Source organism: Euleptes europaea, chromosome 8 (assembly GCF_029931775.1).
Source record: "Euleptes europaea isolate rEulEur1 chromosome 8, rEulEur1.hap1, whole genome shotgun sequence".
In the NCBI taxonomy this organism is placed as follows: domain Eukaryota; kingdom Metazoa; phylum Chordata; class Lepidosauria; order Squamata; family Sphaerodactylidae; genus Euleptes; species Euleptes europaea.
In genome coordinates, this window is record NC_079319.1 from 75,032,692 (window position 1) to 75,058,675 (window position 25,984).

The following is a 25,984-nucleotide window of genomic DNA, read 5'->3' on the forward strand; positions in this document are numbered from 1 at the left end:
CACCACTGATCATCACATTTTTGTTAGTCTTTAACGTGCTACTGGATTCATTCTTGGCTTTGCCTTTCAGATACAATTTCTGTTCTAGAACAAATACCAGGCTATATGTCCTAAGGAAACAATGGTGCTCTCTTACCTGTGTGAGTCAGCATATGCCGCTGTAAGGAACTTGCCCACGGAAAGACTCTAGGACAATGAGGACAGCTGATTTTCTGGACGCAGTTTGAGTAGGCGTTCTTCTTTCCCCGCAGCACCTTGCCCTCGACCACTTCTCTCTCTTCCTCACTGGTTCCATTTCGGTCCACTGCTTGCTTGAAGTCAGGAGTTGACTGCAGAAACGTGCTGAACTTATTAGTGTCCGTAGTAGCCAGCATTTTCTCTATACTCGCAAACTCACCGCTAGACTCCAGGTCCACACCACCGCTCGCTTTGGGCTTGTTTTTCGTGCCTCTCTTCCTGCCTCTTTTCTTCGTGGATCCAGAAGGGGCAGACTTCTGCAGCCGATCCGGACTGCACACCCTTGGTGTCAAGTCGGTAGGAACGCCGGTATCCGTCTCAGCAGCGGTTGCAATTGTCGCTTTTGGTTTGGAACTCCCTGATTTTTCGGACCCAGTGGAGGTGCTGGCTATTGTGGGAACTGAGTCTGTGACCTCTGTTTTCAGCAAAGCAGGAGCAGAAGACACAGATGAAATAATCTGTGCGATGGAAGCGAGCGGAGGCAGATCTTTCGAGAGGGCAGGCTTTGGCAACAGTGGTGGGGGCTTAGGCCTCAAGGGGCGCAGCAAAGCAGAGTTCCCCAGAAGGGTAGGAGAAATAATTGGGAGAGTCACCTGCAATGGACCCTTCAATGGCTGGGAATGTCTGAGAACTGGGTTCTCTAAGTTACCATTCACTGGGGGAGGAGACTGTTGAAAGTTATGGATCTTCTCGTCATTCCCACTGAGGTGCTCCGGTTTCTTCTCCTCGCTCACAACATTGTCCTCTTTGTCCTTCTTTGGAGCTTTGGGGATTGACAAGTCAATGGGCTCCATGGAACTGTCATACAGAGAAGAACCAAATGGGTTTTCCTGTTTTACCAGTACAGAGTTCAGGTTTTTGTTCTTTTGCGAGAAATCTAAAGGCTCATCGAAATCCATAGGGAAGCTGTTTGTGGTTTCACGTTTGATCGATGGGTGAGAGGAGGAGCCAATTAAGAAGCCGTTCTGAGGTTCTCTAAAAGGTGCAATGGGCTTGCAGTCCATGTAAGTGCTGTCTTCCAGTAGCAGAGGGCCTGGCTGGCTCTCTGAAGGGGTGCAGTCCACTGTCAGCACGTAGCTCTCTATCTCCTTCTCCTGGATGTGCAAGTGCTGCTTGAGGATATGATGGACACAGTTCCGCTTGGCTGAGAAGGTGGTTCCACACTCTTTGCATTCGAACGGCTTCTTCTTCTGGCAGCCACTGTGCGTCCTCATGTGAATGCGGAGTGCCCGGTAATGCTTCAGGTCCTCCCCACAGAACTTGCACACTGTGTCTGGGGAACAGAAGGCATCCACCATCTCTGCCGCATTGCTGGTAACATACTCTATGCTCTTCTCTATTTCCTTCCTCGTAATCTTGAGGTGCTTTTTGCGGAGATGCCTTTCGCAGTTTGCTTTCACCGTGAAAGGGTAGTGGCAGATTTTGCAGATGTATGGCCTCTCCCCACTGTGTGTCCTCAAGTGCCGGATCAGAGCTGCTTTGTCGGCTGCAATGTAATCACAGATGTTGCACTGGTAAGGGGAGATGCCCAGGTGGGTGCGGATGTGAGCTCTCAAGACGCCTGAGAAAGCAAATACCTGGTCACAAAACCGGCATGGATACAAGACTTTTCTCATGGCTGGAGACTTCTTGTTCGCCGCCCCAGAGATAATCGCTTTGAGGTCTCGCTCCATTACCTCCTGCTTGATTTTGGCCTCCATAGTCAAAGGCAGGAGGGCTTCTATGATGCTGTCTTGTTCCAGTTGAGTTTTCATTTCGTGCTGACTCAGAGGCTCTGCCTGGGCCTGGGGAGAGGGGCTCAGCTTGAATCCTGGTTTGCTGTAAGGGTTAGAAGTTGACTCTTCGGAGGTTTTGACCAGCCTGGGTGGCCCTGGAGGAAGGCTTGGGCTGATACACCCAGGAGAAGCCTGCTGAGTATTGACCAGTGGAGGCGGCGTTGAAGTTGCTACGACTGTCCGTGGGGCTACCAAGGGCTTTGGCTTTAGTGGTGGCATATGCTTGAAGACAGACTGTGCGCCAACCAGAGGCGCCTTCGAAAGTGGCGGGAGGCTGATCTGGGGGGTTGCTGAAGAAGCGATCTTTAAGATCTGCTGAATGTCTGCTAGCTCGGAGTTGGGTTTGACCACGATGCTATTGTCAGGCTGTATTATGAAGCTTTTCTGGTAAGGCGGTAGCGACAGGAACTTCAGGTTCTCTTTTGTAGAGGGAAGGGCTGAAAAAGGCCCCCCTACAGAAGCTGCCTCCAGAGGGGACATGTTCAACTGATTAGGACTACCAGGTTCCTGAGGTAGGTTACTTGTTCTTCGCTGTGTTTCTTGGACCTCGTCTGGCACCAGCTCCTCTTGCTTGACAGGCGGGATGTCTTTGGTGTGCTGCAGCCCCAAGGATGTCATGTAAGCTTTCAGGTCTTCATCCTCTGACTGCGGATTGTGCTTCTCTTTGCCCTGACTCGTTCTGTGGGTTTCCATGTGCAGCCTGAGTGCAGCCAGCATGGGGAATGCCTTGTTGCAAGTCTCGCAGATGTATCGGTGGAATTCACTGATGCATCTCCGCAAGTTCGTTTCACACCAGACCTACGAGAAGCCACAAGAGGACACAAAATAAGTAACCGGGGTGGGTGGGTGTTCAAACTCCAATAGCGGCTACTTGATATAGGAAAATAAGCTTTCTGCATTACTATTCCATCAGACAGAAACAAGTAGATAATTCACAGCCAGAGCAAGAGAGAATGTATGCATGATTGCATGTATTTAGATCCTGGTTGACAAGGATCGACAGTTTCGCTGTAGAACCAGTTGTCTATGTGTGTGTGTGAGAGAGAATGTGAGAGAAACAGTGAGTCTGAGAGAGAGAGAGAGAGCGTGTGTGAGAGAGAGTGTGAGCTGTGTTCAACTCTTGGTCCACCAGCTCCACCACACTCTTTTTCCACCTCTGGCTAAGCAGTGGGTTTATTACTAGGCAACTCCCCACCCCCTGACCAACTCTGGCCCATAAGCCATCAAATCACTGACCTCTAGTTTACAGAGAGGCTTCTTTACAAAACATTTTAGCACAGTCTGTAACTGCTTGACCAAACTGAGTTATCTGGGAATTAGTACGTATATTCACTGCATAGGCCTGGTCTGTGATAGAATCGTGTTTCAGAAGGTGCGCTAATGTCACAAACAAAGTGACTATCAAATGAAAAGACAAAGAGCGATTCAGGACCTCAGGAGCTAAGTGGTTTCATCCCAGCTTGAGTTTCCCTTGGCGGGTAAACAGCTCATGCCCATCAAGGCACTATAGGACTTAGTGTCTTGTCTTTGTAAAGTAATGATCCTTTTGGAATGCAAAACATGTCATGAATTTGATCTTAGGTTTGTAGATACACTCGCTGAGAACTTTATTTTTTCCTCTGACACAAGTACCAAAACCTGTAGAGATGTGGCTTGCAAATCTGTACAGAAACTTAACTAAACTGATGTAAGTGTATTTCCTTAATGCTGCTTTTTAAGCCAACCACTAACAGGCATACTTCAGGGCTGCCACTGAAACATTAAAATTTTCCCCTACAGGATGCAAATGTGGGCAAAGTATGCTAATTCAGGCTCAATCCCTTTATATCTCCGAGTACTCTGTTTCCGAACTCCATCTAAAACTGGTTAACAAAAATATTCAACAAGAAAAAAAAGATGACATAAATTTGGATTGCCAACCAATGGAAGAGATTACCTGAGAGATGCAAGGAAATTTCCTACAAGAGAAGTCTGTGAACCCCAAATCATGGAAGCCTGCTGGAATCGAGGGGTTGTTCTGAATAAAAGGCTTTCCTGATGGGTCTCTTGGAAGTTGTTTATGAATGACTGCATTATGCCGCAATAAACCCCGGTGGGTGCGAAAGGTAATACAACAGATGTCACACCTGGAGGAGGGAGGAAAACATACTATATTTATTTTAGCGATCACGTGGCTTATCTTGCCACATGAACAAGATACACAACTGCATCAAATTATATTAGAAACAGAGCACCGTCTATTACCATCTATTTTTACAGTGCATTCCTAAGGAGAGTTACTCCAGTCTAAGCCCCCTGAAATGAACAGGCTTAGACTGGAGTAACTCTCCTTAGGAATGCACTGTTAGTTAGACTCAGATCACGTTATTAGACTGGAAAGTTACAGGCCAATAGGTAAAGGTATTCCTTTTGCAAGCACCGGGCCATTACTGACCTACGGGGTGACATCACATCCCGACGTTTACTAGGCAGACTATGTTGACGGAGTGGTTTGCCAGCGCCTTCTCCAATTGTCTATACTTTACCCCCAGCAAGCTGGGTACTCAATTTTACCAACCTCGGAAGGATGGAAGGCTGAGTCAACCTTGAGCTGTCCACCTGAAACCAACTTCCATCGGGATTGCAGTACTGTAGCTTACCACTATAGAATTTAAATAACGACCTGCTTTTCTTTGAACCCTGCTTCTACAGTAGACAGCTGTGTTCTCCCCCACCCTCCTAGGCAAAATTCCCCAGTGAATCATAGGGCTTGAAAAAAGATTCTTTCTTTGCTAAGGATGGGTGAATTCGCCAGCCATGTTGCAATCCATATTATCTCCCTTTCCTGGACGCAGCATCTGATACAGTACTCAACTGATCAACCCATTCAAGGAGCAATTCAAGAAATATAAACTACCGTATATACTCGCGTATAAGCAGAGTTTTTCAGCCCAAAAAAAGGGCTGAAAAAGCCGGCCTCGGCTTATACGCGGGTCAATACGGTAGAGGGGGGAGGGAGGGGGAGGAGGGAGGGGGGAACTTACCGCCTCCATTTTTTCTCTGCCGAGAGGGGCCTCTAGAGGCCCCCTGCGGCCTCAGGGAGGGCGCTCCGCCGCCCCCGCCGGCTTCTCCCGGCCGGGAGAGGCCCCTAGAGGCCCCCTGCGGCCGCGGGGAGGGCGCTCTGCCGCCCCCGCCGCCTTCTCCCGGCCGGGAGAGGCCTCTAGAGGCCCCCTGCGGCCGCGGGGAGGGCACTCCGCCGCCCCCGCCGGCTTCTCCCGGCCGGGAGAGGCCTTCAGAGGCCCCCTGCGGCCGCGGGGAGGGCGCTCCGCCGCCCCCGCCGGCTTCTCCCGGCCGGGAGAGGCCCCTAGAGGCCCCCTGCGGCCGCATGGAGGGCGCTCTGCCGCCCCCGCCGCCTTCTCCCGGCCGGGAGAGGCCTCTAGAGGCCCTCTGCGGCCGCGGGGAGGGCGCTCCGCCGCCCCCGCCGGCTTCTCCCGGCCGGGAGAGGCCCCTAGAGGCCCCCTGCGGCCGCGGGGAGGGCACTCCGCCGCCCCCGCCGGCTTCTCCCGGCCGGGAGAGGCCTTCAGAGGCCCCCTGCGGCCGCGGGGAGGGCGCTCCGCCGCCCCCGCCGGCTTCTCCCAGCCTGGAGAGGCCTCCAGAGGCCCCCTGCGGCCGCGGGGAGGCTGCTCCGCCGCCCCCGCCGGGCCGCACCACTTCCTGCCGCCAGGAGCGGCCTGGGGGGGCCTCCTGCAGCTGCAGGAAGGCCACCCCCGCCGGATCCGCCGCTTTTGCCATCAGGAGCCCAGAAGGTAAGTCTGCGCGGGGGGGGAGGGGTTATAAGCCGACCCTCGGCTTATACGCGGGTGCCTAATTTTTCCCCATTTTTGGGGAGAAATTAGGCACCTCGGCTTATACGCGGGTCGGCTTATACACGGGTATATACGGTAAGCCAAAAACAGTCGTATTCCAAACAGACACAAGCCCAGTCGGTGCTGACAGATTTCCCCAAAACATTATATGTAGGGTTGCCAACCTCCAGGTACTGAAGGAAAATAAAGACACCTCTGCACCCGTATCAGGAAGATGAGGAAATCAGTACAGGAATATAGCTGTTAACAAAGCCAAATATATTGTAGCTGTATTTTTCACAGTATGTTGCAAAACAACCACCCTTAACAATTCTATATACTACAATAAGAGATGTACAATTTTACATAATGAAATATCCAAGCAGGTAAAACACAATAATTTCCTCTATCAGGTAAGTATTGAAGTACAGTTTGCAAGAAATGTTCTTATAGGATGCTCTATCCTTATAGCAGCAAGATATGCATTGAAGGAGAGACACGAAGTATTCTCTTAAGATGCTCTTTCTTCATTCAACAGCAAGTTATGCATAGAAGGAGAAAACGATCGTTTCAGGGCATAAAGCCCAGTTCTTCATCAGTTCTTCCTTGAGGCTGTGCACACAAGTGAGCTGTGCAGGCACAAAAGTTAGCCTTCGGAGGAGGCTTCAGGTTGTATTCCTGCCCGGTGCTCTGCAGGCAAGCCCGTCAAGTCTCCACCACACCAATGCCCTCAGGCCTAGATAGCGAGATTTGGAGGAGCTGGAGCATCGGCTTGCACCCAATGGACTGGTTGACTTTTGTGCCTGCATAGGCTGATGGCCTGGTTTGGCCTTCTAATGACTCATGCAGAGATGCAGCAGGTAACCTCACCCGAGAACAAGTTGTTTGGACATCTTGGGAGCTGCTGACTGCTTTCTCACAGTGCTCTTGAAGACAGGCCAACAGCTCACTTGTGTGCACAGCCTCAAGGAAGAACTGATGAAGAACTGGGCTTTATGCCCTGAAACGATCGTTTTCTCCTTCTATGCATAACTTGCTGTTGAATGAAGAAAGAGCATCTTAAGAGAATACTTCGTGTCTCTCCTTCAATGCATATCTTGCTGCTATAAGGATAGAGCATCCTATAAGAACATTTCTTGCAAACTGTACTTCAATACTTACCTGATAGAGGAAATTATTGTGTTTTACCTGCTTGGATATTTCATTATGTAAAATTGTACATCTCTTATTGTAGTATATAGAATTGTTAAGGGTGGTTGTTTTGCCACATACTGTGAAAAATACAGCTACAATATATTTGGCTTTGTTAACAGCTATATTCCTGTACTGATTTCCTCAACCTCCAGGTACTAGCTGGAGATCTCCTGCTATTACAACTGATCTCCAGATGATAGAGATCAGTTCACCTGGAGAAAATGGCGGCTTTGGCAACTGGACTCTATGGCATTGAAGTCCCTCCCCAAACCCTGCCCTCCTCAGGCTCTGCCCCAAAAACCTCCTGCCAGTGGCGAAGAGGGACCTGGCAACCTTAATGATACGCCAATGATACTGAGCCTGAGAGGATCTGTCAACCTACGACCTTAATCTGTCTTTGGGAGAGGGAGTCGCTTGCATGTTATGTGAACTGTGGGAGTTTATTTTAATAAAGTCAGACTGCGTGGTCAGAAGGCTTAGGCATTCCTGGAAATGCATGCAAAAAAAGGATCTCGGGGGTAGGCAGCAATGGAGGAAGTTAGGCTGTGCAGACAGTCTTTGTCCCAAGCACATTCCCTCCCACTCATTTTCTTCCATGGCAGACAGGTGGGGGCATTAGCATGACCGGCTACAGCTCACAGGGCAGAAATGAATCAATACGAGAGGCAGGTTTGCCCTACTGCTGCTCCCACTCACTAAAGGTCACAATGACCTCACTGCAATCGAGCTCAGGGCCACAGCCGCCAACATTTATATGCACCGAGTCACAGAGAAGAGACCTTGGAAGTACTAAGGGTGATGAAAATGTAGAATTCGCACTGGGCTTGCAGTGTTCTGTCTTGGTAATACTTCACACCTGTTGTCATGACTGCAGATGCGGAACTCAAACAAATGCTAGTGTGAAGTTGCCACCCGGAAATGTCTGAAATAGCCTCCATCAGCCAAAGACGCTGAATTTCAACAATGGCTTTCTATCCAAGACCTCCCACCTTCTCTCTGGCACCTTTTTCTATATCTGTCCACCAAGACAATGAGGACCATTGCAAGTGCACGTCAAAGGTCTGAAAGATGCAGGCAGAGATGTGAATCTGAAAGCTTGCAAGGTCTCTCCCAGGATTTGCAAAACTAACCTGCAAACTGCCTTAGAATTCAGCATCTAGGTTTCCTTCTGCATGCACAAGATGCTCTATCATTTCTCAGAGGTGGTATTACTATCCACGCAACCCAATATATTTTAAGAATGTGCACTCCTAAAGATGTTCAAAGGTAATACTAAATGTGAGGGGCCAAAGGAGAAGGCCTGAATACATGCAAGCATTTAGTTTTCCGCTCACACAGGGCACCGTGAAGGGTACCGTGAAGCAGAGTTACGTCTACCACCGACTACAATGAGCTTAGAAGCATGGAACTGTTTAAATGATTTGCAATGAAATTCTTATCTGAGCACAATTAAGAATATCTAGGTCCTATTGATTTAAAATGGCAGATTAAGAACATACTTAACTCTCCTAACGCTAAAATAAGAAGCAATCAACAAATGCTTAACTTGGCCTGCAATGTGACCTATCACGATGGATAGCTGTGCTACTGTCTGTAGCAGTAGAAAAGAGCAGGAGTCCCAGTAGCACCTTAAAGACTAACAACATTTCTGGCCAGGTATGAGCTTTCGTGAGTGACAGCTCACTTCTTCAGATACAGCTAGGGTTCAGCTGTAACGCATGAAGATATGAAATCTTCAGGTGAGCTGTGACTCCTGAAAGCTCATACCTTGCCAGAAATGTCGTCAGTCTTTATGATGCTACTGGACTCTTGCTCTTTTCTAATGTGACCTATGTTAGTGGCTGCTGGGGAGAGGTACCTGTATTAATCTTTTTTTTATTAAAGGCAAAAAGAAACTTCACACAAGGGGGGGGGAGATGCAGAGCAGAAATTGTATCTGTGCACATCAAAAGCAAGGCTTAATCTCATTTACACTGAAACATCACAGGAGCAGAGTAATGAAATCCTTGCTACAGAAATTATTTTCTTAAACCTAAGAAACGATTTTTGTTTGCAAAAGAGAAGGAGTGGAGCCCACTTCAAGGCAAGGTATGGAGCCCCCATCCCCCTCCCAGCTTTGAAATAAAAGGAACTCTAGCTAGCACTTTAAAGCAAAAGAATTATTCCTTGATGAAAGGATTTCACTGTTCGCCATTGTTAAATGTGCACTGGTTTATGTCCTTGTTAACACCAGCCAGTTTGCCACATTGCTCTCCTTCCTGGACAAAACCCTCCTCTGTCTCCACACGCAGGGCTCTGAGAGAAGCCCTGTCAAACAGCTGCACTAATCCCTACAGTTGCTGGGGGAGCAGAGACGCTGTCGTGGGCGCGCTGATGTCAGTGGGAAAGAGCTGCAAATCTGGCCTACAGAGAGTGGGACAACAGGGCAATTATTCATCACTTATAAATATTATGAATCTTTAGCCTCACAAAAAGAAGGTACCCTCACCATGACTAAACAGTTCTTTCTCCACTTACGTTGCGCTGAGAACTGCAGAAAATACTGAAGTGACATATTGCCCTGCTCCAGCAGGCTTGCAGTGGACAAAACAAAAAGCTAACCTTGTGAAGATGAAGTATAGTAAACTCCAATGAGATTAATTTACACCTGGGATTTCCATATTCAAATCCAACAGTTAGGCTACCTCCGTATGGAGGAGTTATTCCAATTGGAGCAGAGTGTTTTGAAATGTATCTTCCAGCTGTGTGCCGTTCATCATGATCTGTGGCTTCTGGAGATCTGCCCCCATGTTTACCAAAATGGCTTTACTCCAGTCTTTCTGGAAAGATCAGGGCCAAAGTGGGCTTTCCAAATCTCCCCACCCACACCTGGAACCAAGGTTCCTCCCAATCCACGCACGGCCACCACTGTTACTCAACCAGCAGTGGGCTTTTTGCCTGCTAAAAAAACAAATTGGTAGTAGATCAATATATTGATACCACACTGTGAGAACACAGCTACTATCAATTTTTAAAGCTGGTAAAAAGCCCTCCAGCGGCACGTGGTGGGGGAGGGGACGGCTGGCACAAGAGGAAAGGGAGGAAAGAACGGAGAATCCACCACAGCATGGATGCTGTCTCTCTTGCTGCTGCAAATGGCTCCACTGTGTCCACAAGCAACAACGAGGAAACATCCCCCACCTGGGAGCAGCCACGGCCTCTCAGCTTCCTTTAGAGCAGAGCCACCCAAGGAAGGACTGGACTGGGAAAAGCCGGACAGATTAAAAGCAGGGGAGGTTGCCACAGCTCGAGAGGGAAGCAGGTAAAAAAGGTAAAGGTGTGCATGCAAAAAAGGTAAAGGTGTGCAAGCACCGGGTCATTCCTGACCTATGGGGTGATGTCACATCCCGACGTTTAGTAGGCACACTATGTTTACGGGGTGGTTTGCCATTGCCTTCCCCAGTCATCTACACTTTACCCACAGCAGCAAGCTGGGTACTCATTTTACCGACCTCAGAAGGATGGAAGGCTGAGTAAACCTTGAGCTGGCTACCTGAAACCGACTTCCATCGGGATCGAACTCAGGTCGTGAGCAGAGTTTGGACTGCAGTTTGCCATAGCTTGAGAGGGAAGCAGGTTAGCATATGATAAGTGTGGCACATAATTAAAAAAAAGGAGCAAGAAAGGGTGAAAGGGGAAACTGAGGACAAAATATAAATCAGGACAGAGAACCAGCATGACAACAAAAGTCATGCCAAAGTCACAGCTGCATAAAACAGTGAACACAATTCAAGCTTTAAAAGGCTGTCTCAGACTAGTCAAGTTCAGCATGCCCCCCCCTCTCTCTCTCTCTCTCTCTCTCACACACACACACACACACACACACACGGCTGGAAATCAATCATGAGTGGCAGGTTGCTCCTCCTGCATAGAGAACACCCAAGAGAGGAGGGCTTGGATAGGAGGACCCCCCTGCTTCGTTTACTACCAGCCTCCAGCCCTTCGATGGATTCCAACGCTCACCTTGGCAGCACATTTCGCACGTCTCGCCTTCTCTGTTCCCGAAAGCCAGCAAGCCATTCAACACCACGAGGCATCCCACATAGCTTCGTATGAGGGATGCCCTCTCTGCGCATACACGGATCTCAGACATACTATCCAACTGCTTCGGATTTCTCACTCCTATGTCACTCGCAGCATGGTTCTGAGCTTATTCCTCTCTCCCCAGCTCTTCCAGTGCTGCTACCAGAGCAAAAGATCAGCCACGCCTGATTTTTCTTCTCTGCAAAGCTATGCAAGGAAAGCTGTTCTAAAATAGTCTTTTTTTCCTCTAAAAAGCTTTGCACAGCATTCTGCCTTTTTTCCAGCCAGTGAGCATTCTTTTCTTGCTCAGCTGGGTAACCATCAGCATGGCCAAGCAATATCTATTTCCGAACAGTTAACATCTAAGCCGGCCTGAAGAGAGTTGTGGGCATCTTGAATGATTGCTAATTGGCTTGAAGGTATCGGTTTACTTGTGCTGTGTTTCGCAGGGAAGTTTCCAACTTTGCAGCACCAAAGATAACCCCCAAAATAGAAAGTACCTCATTAAAGGGAGCGCTACCTACTGTGAGGGGTTTTGTTTTGATACTCCCTTCACAGTTCGAGCATGGCAATAGCCCACCTTCACATGTGGACCCTACCAGTGGATGTGGTCTAGGTGCAATCACCCAGCTGCCTCAAGGCATGTGGTTGCTAGGGGACAAGCCAGTGTGGTGGTTAGTGTCAGACTAGGATCAGTGAGATTCCTAGGTTCAAATCGCCACTCTCCTATTCGGCATGCTATGTGACCCAGGGTCGGTCACTGGGGTGCATGCAACCATCCACAGGCTTTGCAAAGCAGGACTTTCTCCCCTGCCTCTTCCACAGCAGTCCACTGAACACCCCATAATTTTGTTATGAGGGGGGGTCAGCAGACCCTTAGGAACAGTATCAGGACAAAGTGGGGGATCTACAGTTAGAGATGGGAATTGGGGGAAATCGTTATCCCCTTTTCCAAAGTCTTAAGTGCCGCTATCTTTGGAGCTGCGTGATTGGATACACCTGGCAATCTGAGTACTCAACCTACCTGACAGGGCTGTTTTGAGGATAAGAGGAGCTGCTCTGAGCTTCCTGAAGGAAGGGTGAGATAAAAAGTAATGATTTTTTAAAAAATCAGTCCTGTGAATCATCATGCTGGTCACCCACCAGAATCCTGCAGTATTGGGAAGCAACTTCCATCTCTTGCAGAATGCCACACCAAAAAAAATCAACAATTTGGAATGCAATAATTCCAGAGGGATATGCTCTTTAGTCTTTTACAACAAAAATAAACAGAAGTCTTGTGGTACACCTTAAAGACTAACAGCATTTTGTTCCAGAATACAGTTCTGTAAACTAGAGTCCGCTTCTTCAGATGCTATAAGTGGATCCTTACTGTGGAGACAATTTATGTAGCAGGTGTGGAAAGAAAAAACAACAGCAGCAGGACCAAGGAGCCATGAAATGAATGAAACACAGGGTGAAAGAGTTATGTAAACTTTAAACATAACCAACCAAAATACAAAAATCCTGAATGCAGTTTCTCCAGGTTTGAGCAAGGACATGCAGGTAGGCAGCTATCTCCTTGCAGAAACACACTCTTTTTTGGTAACACACTGCGCATTTGTTGAGTTCACAGCTTAATGATTTGTGGCCCTAAACACCTCCCGTTTAGTATTTCAACAAAGGAAATGCAGCAACAGAACCTTCCTTTGGAGGAAGGGCAAGATTAAAATGTAGTGCAACAACACCGTTCTCTACAGGAAACCTCGGAATTCCTCTGTTTTCCTGGGGCTCGTACCACGCTTCTCCCGAAGCCACTGAGCGCTTTGAGGCAGGCCACGTTTACAGTTCGTGGAAGAGGAACAGCAGTGAAGCCACACGCAGGGGAAAACAAGGCCTTCGAGAGAAGAAATCCAGTGTGCGAGGCTGCTTGTTTTCCCTGCCGGTTGTGTGGCGCTTCCCGGTTCGCTAATTATATCATCACTCCTATATAAATGCACCAAAATAGCTGGAGCCCTGCTGCCGGGGGGCGGCCATGGAGAAGACGGCTGCCTTTAAATAATCCTGGCAGGAGGGGAGCCAGAATGAAAAGGACAGTGTTGCGCCTCCTCCCCAGAGGATAATGGCCCCAGAGGAGACACCAGCCTGGCTCTAAGCTAACTAATGCAGCTAATTAGGGCGTGCCTTCCCAAGAGTTCAATAGGATGAGAAACCAAACACGAAGAGTTAATTCCATGGAAAGAGCTTCAGCGGCACAACCCACTGTCAACTTCACAAAGGGCCCTATTATTCCCCCACCCAACAAGGAAGGGACCTCCTGGCCATAATTATCCCCGACAAAGATGCATAATTTAAAGGTTTTACATCAAAAGATAGGACCAGCCCCTCAAAAATAAAAAAAAAGGAAAAAAGGGAGCCTCTCTCACCTAATCGATGGATTAAACATTTGTTTGTTCTTACGTATGTAAACAAAGGAGGGGCTCAAACCCCACAGATTTTGCATTTAAAAAGCAGCTGGTTCAGCAAGGTAATGGCTGTGTTTTTCAACTTTGCCCTGGGATATAAATTGCTAATTTAACAATGGAAGACCAGCCTAGGGACCAACTGTGTCATTTAGAGGCATTCCGGGACAGATCCAAGGCTAATCCAACCAGCTACTTGCCCAGTCCCATCCTCCGCATTTCTCAAATGTAAAAGGTTGAAAGGGAATGCACTGGAAAATAATTCGCCAAAACCTCACATATTCTACTGCTGAAACTAGAACCCTGCAATTTAATATACCAAATGCCATCATGAATTGTGGTTCTGGGAACGGTCTCTACGCAAGAGAATAAATGGACACAAATTTAAAACACAAAGCTCAAAAACTATTGAGAGGAGCGTTGCCCATGTCTTTGGACATTCAGTATTAGACTTTAAGGTTTCTGTACTTGAGTAGAAAAATTTCAAAGCGCAACTCCACCAAGAAGCTGCTAGGTTGGAATTCACACGCAGATTTGATACTATCCGACTTGGGGGGTTACCGCATTATGTATTCCCAGTGATGTATTAAGAGTTTGAAAATGTTATAAAAAACATTGCTTTAAAAGGGTTTTTGGATGCCACGGCTAAAAATGGTTGGAAGACGTCTTCACAGTTAAAGGGGCCAAACAAAGTGCGAACAGTATTTTTTATAACCGTTTCAAACTCTTAATACATCGGTGGGAATACATAATGGGGTAACCCCTTTGGGCTCTGTAGGGACTTGGAATGGTTGGCTCACTATAAAAGTAGTTGTTCCTCCTTACAAGTTTATGTAAACTATTCAAATCCTTCCTGGTTGGGGCTGGCTTTCACCCATGCTCCGCAATGCTGCTCAGTACACTTTGGCCTGGGAAATTGGGCTTTCTGGTCTCTTCTTGTAGTAACTCCCCTCCTCAATTGACTAATTCTGGGTATCACTCTATTTGGCAAATCAGATTAATCCCAGAAAAGTTACGGATGGCTGAAGCCAGCAACACGTCCTAGACTTGAGGCCTGAACAGAGTGAGGTGGCAGAATCCTGAGGTGACAAATGTTTAAACTGGACCGCTTCAGACAGCATGTAGGGAGGGGGTGGCAGGTATCACATTTTTCAAACCCCGTAGCGCAGAGCGGTAAACTGCAGTACTGCAGTCAAAGCTCTGCTCATGACCTGAGTTCGATCCCGACGGAAGTCGGTTTCAGGTAGCCGACTCAAGGTTGACTCAGCCTTCCATCCTTCCGAGGTAGGTAAAAGGAGTACCCTGCTTGCTGGGGGCAGCAGACAACTGGGGAAGGTAATGGCAAACCACCCAGTCAACATAGTCTGCCTAGTAAACGTTGGGATGTGATGTCATCTCATAGGTCAGTAATGACCCAGTGCTTGCACAGGGGGACTACCTTTACCTTTTACCTTGCATTAAAAAACCCAACATGTTAAAAAAAAAAATAGCTCAACATGGAGGAAAGGTTTTAGCCTGGCCCACTCCTTGCTATGCTACTTCTCTACACGCAGAGCAGTGGCTTTGTCCAGAGGAGCATTTCACAATGAGATTTCCCCCTGCACGTGCATGCACACCCCTACAATCTTTGGCTCACTCTCCCAGCTCAGAACTCTACCACCTGGTTCCCAAACAACTTCTGCAGCAGATATAGCCCAGGCCTGAAGCATTCATCTGTCTACATGTAGCTTCCTATTCCACATTAATTTGGGAATCCATACAACATCTAACATAAACACACAGTCTCTGTAAGACCCACACGGAATGCTCCTCAAACATATGAAAAAATAAGTCAATTTATTGCCAGCAAGAAGGAAAAATGCAGAAAGTGAAAAAAAATCTATTACTTTAACATCTCATTATTTAAGTGTCTGCATTTTACTATTTTATTTTGTTTTGCTGTCAAGTCACAGCTGACTTATGGCAACCCCGTAGGGTTTTCAAGGCAAGAGATGTTCAGAGGTGGTTTGCCATTGCCTGCCTCCATGTCATGCTCCTGGTATTGCTTGGAGGTCTCCCATCCAGATACTTGCCAGGATCGAGGCTGAGAGTGTGTGACTGGCTCAAGGACACCCTGCAAATTTCCTTGGCAGAGTGGGGATTCGAACCTGGGTTTTCCAAATCACAGTCTAACACCTTAACCACTACACCATGCTGGCTCTCCTGCATTTTACTACAGCACATTAAATCTCTTCTCTCTGTGCATGCCTTTCCTTTGCAACTCACTTGGTTCCATCAAGTCTCTCCCAAACGTTTTTAACTCCAGGCCTTTTCCAAATTTACTTTACCCCTCCAGCCCTACACCAATAACCTATTTGACAGGGTGAGCACATGGATGAATGCACAGCTGCACACCATCTTCCTGCTGCACATAAGGATAAGGTGTATTAAAGATGCCTTTTGCAGGAGTGTTCTTACCTTCCTCTCAATCTGGTTACCCCACCTCTCTTGCCTGGCTCTATCCTTAGTTATTTATCTATCAAGCCTAAATATAAATGCTTTAAAATTGTCCTAGAATCATAGAGTTGGAAGGCCCCATACAGATCATAAGAACATAAGAAAGAAAGGCCCTACTGGATCAGACCAAGGCCCATCAAGTCCAGCAGTCTGTTAACACAGTGGCCAACCAGGTGCCTTTAGGAAGCCACAAACAAGACGAGTGCAGCAGCACCATCCTGCCTGTGTTCCACCGCACCCAAAATAATCGGCATGCTCCTTTGATACTAGAGAGAATAGGTATGCATCATGACTAGTATCCATTTTAACTAGTAGCCATGAATACCCCTCTCCTCCATGAACATGTCCACTCCCCTCTTAAAGCCTTCCAAGTTGGCAGCCATTGCCACATCCTGGGGCAGGGAGTTCCACAATTTAACTATGCGTGTGTGAAGAAATACTTCCTTTTATCAGTTTTGAATCTCTCACCCTCCAGCTTCAGCAGATGATCCCGTGTTCTAGTATTATGAGAGAGGGAGAAAAGCTTCTCCCTGTCCACTCTCTCCAAACCATGCATAATTTTATAGACCTCTATCACGTCCCCCCTTAGCCGTCTTCTTTCCAAGCTAAACAGCCCTAAGCGTCCTAACCACTCCCCATAGGACAGTTGCTCTAGTCCCCTAATCATTTTGGTTGCTCTTTTCTGCACTTTCTCAAGCTCTGTAATATCCTTTTTTAGGTGTGGTGACCAGAACTGTACACAGTATTCCAAGTGTGGTCTCACCATAGATTTGTACAAGGGCACTATGATATCAAGGGCAGTATGATACCATCTAGCCCAACCCTATTGTTCAATGCAGGATCAGCCTAGAGCATCCCTGACAAGTGTTCTTCTAGCTGCTGCTTGAAGATTGCCAGAGAGGGGAAGTTCACCACCTCCCTAAACCGCTGATTCCACTGATGAACTACTCTCACTGTAAAAAAAGTTTCCTAATGTCCAGCCCTAATTCTGCCCTTAATTTATACCCAGGAATGGTCTAACGCCTGGTTAGCCCACTAGCACAACTTGGGCTGCAGTCTCCATTCTGGTTTCTGGGATTACCTGACAGGCTCCCATCACATGAAACCAAAGACCAACCACGACACCTTAAATTGTATGCTTTCAACACGGGTGACACCTGCCACACTATGGGCAGGCCTGATCTAGACAGAGACTGAGTTTCGCTAGTCTTCCTATTGATTCATGGGGAATCCAACCTTCACTGTTTGTGACTATGCTTGTTCCTTCTGGCCACTGGATTAACTTCTGACCTCCTGGAGAACTGACCACTGCCTGGCCTTGACCTCAGACCTCCTCATCTCTGGTCTCCTGCATGCCTTCCTCAGCCCCACCCACTTTGTCCTTTAGAAAGAGAAGTCATTCTGGTATTCTCAGCCCCTCCGTCTCCCCCCTCCCCACCCAAATTACTTGTATCACCATGGGAGATCTTGCTCCAAGATCTGAGACCAGACACTAAGGCTTTCATTTGCAAATAACATTTGCAAATACTACTAGTTTGAAGAAAAGCAAGAGTTGATTAGCATTTATTCGCTGCTTTAGGGTATTCATATGTATATTATCTCAAGAATCTTTGCAACACTCTGTAAGTAGTATTGTTCCCATAGTGTAGATAGGGACTGAATTGAGAGACAGAGGGCACGAGCTCAGGAGTACAGTATCTGCTTTGCAGGCAGAGGGTCCCAGGTTCAATCCCCAGTATCTCCAGTTAAAAGGATCAGGTAGTAAATGATGGGAAAGAACCTGAGACCTCAAAAAGCCGCTGCCAGTCAGTAGACAAGACTAACCTTGAGAGGTCAATGGTTCAGCTCACTATAAATCAGCAGAACATTGGTAAGGATTTCAAAGCTCAAAGGACCACAGAAATGGCAATCTTTCTATGATAAATACGATAGTTCATAAGTATACACTCTAGATGATGTTTTAATAATAGCGATTGTTTTTTGTAATAGTTCAAAAGGTAATATCAGAGATATCAAAAATAACATAAGAGAATGATTACATGAATGATACAATAGTAATAGAACTGAGAGTAAGGTTATGATAGAGATAATGATAAGAATGTTCGTACGCCGATGTAACAGAAATGTAAGTGAGCACAATCTGAATATCCCTTTCCCTGTTTCCCTTTTCCCATGTCTTGTATTAAAAATAATAAAATATATATATATATTTTTAAAAAAGGACAACATTTTATAAACACAGCCATTACACCAATGTTTTCAACCTTCGCATACCATGTTCAATAGAATGTAAGTTGTTAGCAATGGTACGTGCTAAAAGGAAGCACCACACCGAACATTAGTCTGCATGAAACACTTGCCTGTCAAATCATTCCCCCAATTCAATCTCTTACCTCAGAGAAGTATCTGGGTGTGCCTCCATGTGGGTTTCGAGCCCATACTTGCACGAAAATTCCTTGAAACACACTGGACAACGATACACTTCTTCCTCGGCTTTCTTTTCAGTTTCGCCGCTTTGTGGGTCCTCCACAATCTGTTGGGTACAGAACAGAAAACGACTGCACCAGACTGACACAGAAGCAACGGGTTCGATACTTAGAGACGTCATCCCGTAAGTATTACAGAGAGTCATGACTTTGCTACAGGCTACTGAAAAAGGGACTCACATTAGAGAAAACAGATCAATAAGAATCAGTGCAAATTTAACTGGTGTGCATTTCTGTGTAGGGCTTCCAGGGCACGGCTTCATTCCGCAGACTCATCTCACAGGAGAAACAGGGAATGCCAACATACACAGGCCATGTGAGATGTTTGCTCTTATTTCAGCAGGGTCTTTGGGCTGCTGTGTACATTCACCTTTCAATTTCCCCCTCCCACCCTTCTATGCAGCCTTCTATGCCCTCTGAAATCGTGCTCCTGCAGGTCAGTGAACCCAAAGGAACAGCGCGCAGAGAAAACTGGGCATCTATAGCAGGTGGGGAGAAATATTTTAAAAGTTTCCCTCCCTCCTTGGCATATGGGAAAGCTGTTCTGCCAGAGGAGCCACTGCTGTGCTAACAGAACCTTCGGATTCAAGCCTAACAACGTAAAAAGGGGGTTGGTTGTGAGCCATTACAAGCAGCTTTCTCCCAAAATTGTTGGGCATGCAGAAAATTTCACAGCCAGTCACTAAAGACCAGGGATTATACAAAGACGACAGTGCCACTGTTCTAACTATTAGCGGAACTTTCTGTGAACAAATGCATGGAATGAAAAAAATTCTCTTCTTCCTCCTTTCAGGCGGCTGTCTTATTACACAAGGCCTTCCTCCTTACAGATGTTTATAACAAGCCACTGCGGGCTTGAGGTTTTTGTGATGCACCTTGGACCAGCCAGGTCTATGTTGTACCACACATCTGTCCAACAGTACAAATTCAGGTAACAGTTGGGAACCAGCATACCGAATCCATGGCAGAATTTTGTCCAGGTGGTGGAAAGTGCCATCAAGTCACAACTGACTCATGGCAACCCTGTAGGATTTTAAAGAGGGCCAAGAGTTGCTATTCTTGGACTTCATGATGCTTCCAACTAATGGCTAGGGTCCCATAATACATTTCTGCTGACAGGACTTTTTCACCTTTACCTTTGTACTGCAGCCCAAAATGATAACCGAGTCCAGCAGACCCCAGGGAACAGCATGAGGGGGGAGGGGGGAGGTTTGAAGGGGGGGGGAAATCAGCATAAGTCTCCACCTCTTAGCTGAATTTTTTTTCACAGGATCCAACCCAATAACAACTTCTTAGTACATGTCCTAAGTTAAGCAAGCAACACAGTGAGCACGCTGTTTGCACCTCAACTCGACACCATGCTTGGTTTTTGGACATTTAATCTGCCAGGAGCCCAGTGGCGCAGAGAAATAAGCTACAGCACTGCAGTCCAAGCTCTGCTCACGACCTGAGTTCGATCCTAACGGAAGTCGGTTTCAGGTAGCTGGCTCAAGGTTGACTCAGCCTTCCATCCTTCCAAGGTCGGAAAATGAGGACCTGGCCTGCTGGGGGTAAAGGGAAGATGACTGGGGAAGGCGCTGGCAAACTACCCTGTAAAAAAAAGTCTGCCTAGAAAATGTTGGGATGTGACGTCACCTCATGGGTCAGGAATGACCCGGTGCCTGCACAGGGGACCTTTACCTTTTTAATCTGCCCTCTAATCCCACATTTCTCCTTATCTTTCCCATTCTATTTACATGTCACAATATTAAATTCGCTATTATATTTTAATACAATATTCTTTAAAATTGCTCCCTCCCCCAGGATAACAGATAGAAGATGGTAGGCAAAGCAGGAAAGAGGCTTTTGCAAAATGCTTCCTAGAGAACCTTTTTTGCGGGACTTTGGTCCTCCCTGTCTGTCTCAGGCTCTTGACTGAGTTTTCGTTTGGTGGACAACCGTCTGCGCTTCAGTGGGGAGGGAGGTGTATTCGTAGTGCCATTCAGATCCTTCTCATGGATTTTCATGTGTCTAAAGACAGGTGGAAAAGGAAAGGGCCGGAGGAGAAATACGTCAGTCATTGGTCTGTTTCTAAATAACAAAGTGAATTTTTAGCGGCAGTCACGTACGATTGAAAAATTGTTAGAATTCCCCTGCCCCTTTCATGCTGTAAATTCTCAAAGCCCCAAAACCAAACCCTCCATATGCAGCCCTACCATGAGATAACTACTACACACGTCTATTTTAATCTGCTTGGTAATAAATCCTTGAGGAAGTAATCTAAAATATTAAAAGCACATAATATTTAACAGGTGCGTAACAGAAAACAGACATGAGCATAGTAATAAGATCGGGGGCTCTGTTTGGGTGATTTCCTTTCGCCCTCCACCCGCCAAGAAACATGCCACCTTCTCCCCCTTGTCCTCTGATCAGAATTTCAGCCACTTCAAGGTACAATTCTCTTTGTTTGTGTTGCCCCAGGTGGTCGTGATGTGCAGAAGGAATCGCCCTGGTGGGATACACGTTTCCTGCTACCACAACAGACAACGCAAAAGGACCCCTATTTCAGAATGCTGCTACTTGACAACACAGCCCTTGGATTTTAATCCACCTAGGACAGATTCAGCTATACAGGCACACTGGGTAGCTGACTGGGGCTGTAGAATACAAATGGTTTCTGAAGCTGTGCACAGACTAAATTGCTTTACATTGCTTTCTGGGATGCCACAAGATATTCACAGGGGATGCTCTTTCACCAGGGCACTGAAAACCTCCCGGCAGCACTGGCTATACCAACATACCTTAGCCACTTGCTAGGCCCAATCCCCTAAAGCCATCTGCTTCCATGCTAGGGTTGCCAGGTCCTCTTCACCACTGGCAGGAGGTTTTTTGGGTGGAGCCTGAGGAGGGCGGGGTTTGGGGAGGGGAGGGACTTCAATGCCATAGAGTCCAATTGCCAAAGTGGCCATTATCTCCAGAAACTGACCTGTATCGGCTGGAAATCAGTTGTAATACTGGGAGATCTCCAGCTAATACCTGGAGGATGGCAACCCTATGCCATGCAGGTGACCCACCAACAACCTGCCTGCAATCTACAGGTGAATCCTAAGTCCACAACTAAAGTAGTATTCAATTACTCTAGCAAAAACCCAACTGTGTATATAAACCGTTAATAGTTGAAGAAGAACTGTAACAACCGGAGGAAATATCTCATATTTTGTGTTGGAATACAACAGCTGTTACCAGCGCATTATTTCTGGATATTACTTTTAAAATAAACACAAGTTCATTGTAATAAGGGGGGAGAAGATCTAGCACACTGAACTGGCTTATTTGTTTGACAAGGTCAGCAGGTCTCTCTCCTCTCTAGTAAGGGTGGGGCGAAAGATTAATTGACTAGCAATACCAGAGATACTAGAACAAAAAGGGGACTGTTTTTCTGCTCTGCCACTTTGCTGTATTGACATGGGAATGCGGGACAACTGTAAGTGTCCTGACTCTTTCTTCCATCTCTGCAAACACTTGGAAGACTGAGTACAAAACACATTGAGCTGCATATACAAAACCAACAGAGAAGGGCAACAAACATGCCAAAAATGATGCCCTGCCCAGATCGTATTAGCTTAGTATCTTATCTGCAGTAACTAACATGAACAAAATAAACAGTATTCCCCTTAGCCTACATTATGAAATTCAGAAGGAAGTTTAAGAATGCGCAAATTAAATTACTTATTTAGAACATTTTTGCCCCCTCTCTAGGAAACCTGCCCATGGCAGCTTGCAAAATAAAACATAATAAAAACACTGCACACCACTGAAGTTGTTAAAAGGGAGAATTAAAAACCCAGCCAGAGAGTAAAACCATCGCATTAAGCAGCTTAATGTAAATTTCATAAACCATTTTCAGACTAAACCGACCGTACCAATGGCATTAAAATCAACCCCTTATTCAACAGCCAGCATAAAAAGAAACATTTTGGCCTGGGCCTGAAAGAGAGTAGTGAAGGTGCCCCGGGAAGGACTCAAAGGGAAGGGCTTTCCACAGGTGAGATGCCACCACTGAAAAAGCCCTGTCTCTGGTCACCACTTCTGAAGGCGGGGGCTAGGGGTTGCCAATTCTGGGTTGGGGAAATTCCTGGACATTTGGAGGTGGAGTCTGTGGAGGGAGCTCGGCAGGGATGGGGCGCCATGGAATCCACCTTCCAAAGCTACCTTTTCCCCAGCGGAACTGTACTGTGTAGACTGTATAGGAAGTGCTATGCAAAACAAAAAGCACCTTGCACAATATTCTGATATGGAAAACCTCTGGAAGGAAGAAAAGGTGCTGTTGGGGAAGGAAGAGGAACAAATTGCTCCAGTCAAGCCAAGCTAATATCTCATGATTCAGCCTAATAGAAACTAAGGCATTCCGAACATCTTCACTTCACTTTACCACACCCTAAACTTAACAGGCATCCTCATAGTCTTCTCCCTCCAGGGCCTCCAGGTGAGAGCAGACAGATGCAGATCACACATCGGGAAAAACTTTCAGACAACGGCTGCCACAACTCAAAAAAGCTGCCTGCCCACTGTGCCAGAACCCCATCTTCAACTCTGTTGTGAACCTTAAGCTTCCAGAAGAACAAACCCTATAGTAAAAACTTAGCATGTGTAGACTTCTGAGCAATCACAGCACTTCCCTTACATCATCACATAATTATGCAATTTTACTTTTCCCCATATGAAAGAACTGGGTCCCTGCCCTCGACAGCCCAGATGAGTCCTAGCTCATCAAATCTCGGAAGCTAAGCAGGACCAGCCCTGGTTAGTACTTGGATAGGAGGCTGCCGAGGAAGTCCACAGTTGCCACATAGAGGCAGGCCATAGCATACTACCACTAAACATCTCTTCCCTTGAAAACCCTACAGGGTCGCCATAAGTCGGCTGCGACTTGATGGGGGGCGGGGTGGGAAGCAGGAAAGCAGAAGCGGGATCGAGAAGTAGTGGCTTCCCAAGGGCCTGGCAGTCCATGTGCTTTGTCACCCCAAGCAAAGTACAATGTACGGAGTGCCTCCCATGGAGGCCAGGGCTGGGAACAAACTGAGCCTGCCCCGGCAAAGATGGTGTTAAAAAAGTCAGCTGGTACAAGTTCCAAATATAAATTTGAAACAGGGGGGAAAAAAGGCTTAAGGAAAGGCACTGTTTCTGCCCAAAACAAAACAGTAATCTGGTGGCACCTGAAAGACTAGCAACATTTATTCCAGAGTTAGTGCTCACGAAAGCTCGGGCTGCAAAAAAATGTTCTTTGTCTTTTTAAGGTACTGCCAGACTTCTGTTTTGTTTTGATCCAAGAGACTAACACGGCTAAGCCCTCTGAAGTATTTCTGCCCAACATTCCCCCTTCTCCACCCTGTCAAATGGGGTGTTGAGCTGCCCCACTGGGAACTGTTTTTAAAATCTGGTTTCTAGAACTTGTGGTGGCAGAGATAGGTTTTAATATATTAAAACAAAACTCGCATTTTACTTTGTATTAGGACCGACCAACATGGCACAGAGAAGTGTGCAAGCTGTTGAGTTCTCCTGAACTTCTCACCCGGCTGGATGTTAAAAAGGGGGGGCGCTCTTTCAGGCCATGGTATTTAAGACTTTTGGTTGGTCCTAATAAAAGATATTGTGTTTCTTTGGATTAATGTGACTACCTGAAACCTCCCTCTACTTTGAAGCAACCCCACCTGCTCTTTCGCTGTAACTTTCCTGCCAACAATTCATCTGAACTTCTAAGGGACCATTTAAAAATTCCAGATGTATCACATGCAGTATAAAGGATGCACCCTGAAACACAGTGAAGTTATAACTAATACCAGAAAAAAATGTATGTGCGCCTGGGAGGCCTTATGCACCACTGCTGGAACTGCTCATCAGTTTGATCTATGGTTAAGTAATGTATTCCAGAAAACTCGGTTACCTTTCACAAGGAAATACAAGAAATGACAAAACAATTGAGGGGAGAGGGGGAGGAGAGAGATCCTATTTTGTCTATGCTTCACTCGACTGGGCTGGGAGCTGCTGCAGTCCTACCTTAACACGTGGCTAGAACAAACTCTCCACCCCAACACACACACACACAACTTGCCCAACCTGTTTGAGTTTGGCATGCAAGAATGAGCAAATATCAGAATGTACCTTTCTTGTCAGCTCCCTTTTAAGCAAGACCAAGAAACTGTCACCATTTTTAAAAGAGGGAACTGAAGACAAAGAAACACTTAAGCTCACGGGGTGGAAAAGTGAACTGCCAGTCACCCCATCCCTATTTTCGTGCAACTTGCTTGTAGACTCTAATCACATCGCGCCAGCTATTGGCTTTCAGTGTTTAAAAGAACAAGGAGAAAGGAAGGGATGCTTGGAGTATTCTGCGTGTGTCGCACAACACTAGGAATTGTAAGCATTTAATCAGAATCAATGCAAAAAGCCAAATATTGTCCACAGTAGTGAACAAAGCATGGCATGCCTATAAGTGTGACTTGTACAGTTCTCATTCCTTGTTATACTGTGCATAGCAATACAACAAGGCTGGTCTTTTGGTTATTTACACATTTGTTTCCTTTTAGGTGCACACCTACCCCTAAGCAAGAAAGGACAAAGTTGTGGTTGCACGCATTTATCTCACTCATACAGTGCTTTATAAAGAGCCAGGATTTGCTGTGTCAGCCTGTCAAGTGTACTTCCAATGACAAACCCAGTATACACCACAGTACAACATATGAAAATGCTCTCTAAGGTCTCCTTAGTGGCCAACTTCAGGGATTTTTAAAATACATTTTCCATAATGCGCATGCGCAGAGACCTATGTTTCTACCAGATGGTGGTACAAATGTGGCTGGACCCAGCCAGGCTTTTCATCATTTTCACCCACTTCCACTCCTTACTAGAGATCCTGACCCACACCCCTTTTGTGCGACAGAACCCTTGATCCCCAGTAAACCCTTTTCTAGTAGTCAAAGGAAACCACAGCTTCCTTTTTTACCAGCAGAACACGTGGCTGGATCCAACCCTTTGAACTAAAAAAACCCACACATATCCTCCAGTTTTCTCAGCATCTCTCCAAAAGTGCCACTTAAGTGTCCGTCTCTTGCTAAGAGACAGGATCAGCAGCTCCCACTAGTAACTGTAAGCAAGTCATTTTGTTTGCATTCCTACAAAGTCCAGTCTTTACATTCTGAAATCCCAAGTGACAAAGATTCCCTCAATCACCCATATCACTATGCCGATGGACAAGGAACCTGGGACCAGAAAGAGCTGAAGAAGCAGCCCGTGTGGACAGTAAGGGTAAGATGTGCTGCAAGCATCATTCTGCCCCCTAAAAGAGCCACCCTGTGGGCATGCCCTTAGAACAAGTTTCCCCAACATGGTGCCTGTGGGTGCCATGGTGCCCAACGACTCCTTTCCTGGCATCCACCAAGTGTTTTTAGGAAGTGGGTGAGGCCAGGTAGGTCTTTTGCCCAGCAAGCCTT

At 46.7% G+C, this 25,984-nt stretch overlaps 1 protein-coding gene across 3 annotated transcripts in view; it reads right to left on the reverse strand.

The window, feature by feature from the left end:
• RREB1 (ras responsive element binding protein 1) overlaps positions 1-25,984 on the reverse strand; it is a 62,894-nt gene that overhangs the window by 20,827 nt on the left and 16,083 nt on the right. For all 3 annotated transcript variants that reach the window (XM_056854151.1, XM_056854153.1, XM_056854152.1), the window contains exons 4-7: positions 20,384-20,525; positions 18,423-18,562; positions 3,949-4,138; positions 137-2,810 (exon numbers count right to left, since the gene is read on the reverse strand). In XM_056854151.1, coding sequence (XP_056710129.1) covers positions 137-2,810; positions 3,949-4,138; positions 18,423-18,562; positions 20,384-20,525 — 3,146 coding nt within the window. The remainder of the gene's footprint in view (positions 1-136; positions 2,811-3,948; positions 4,139-18,422; positions 18,563-20,383; positions 20,526-25,984) is intronic.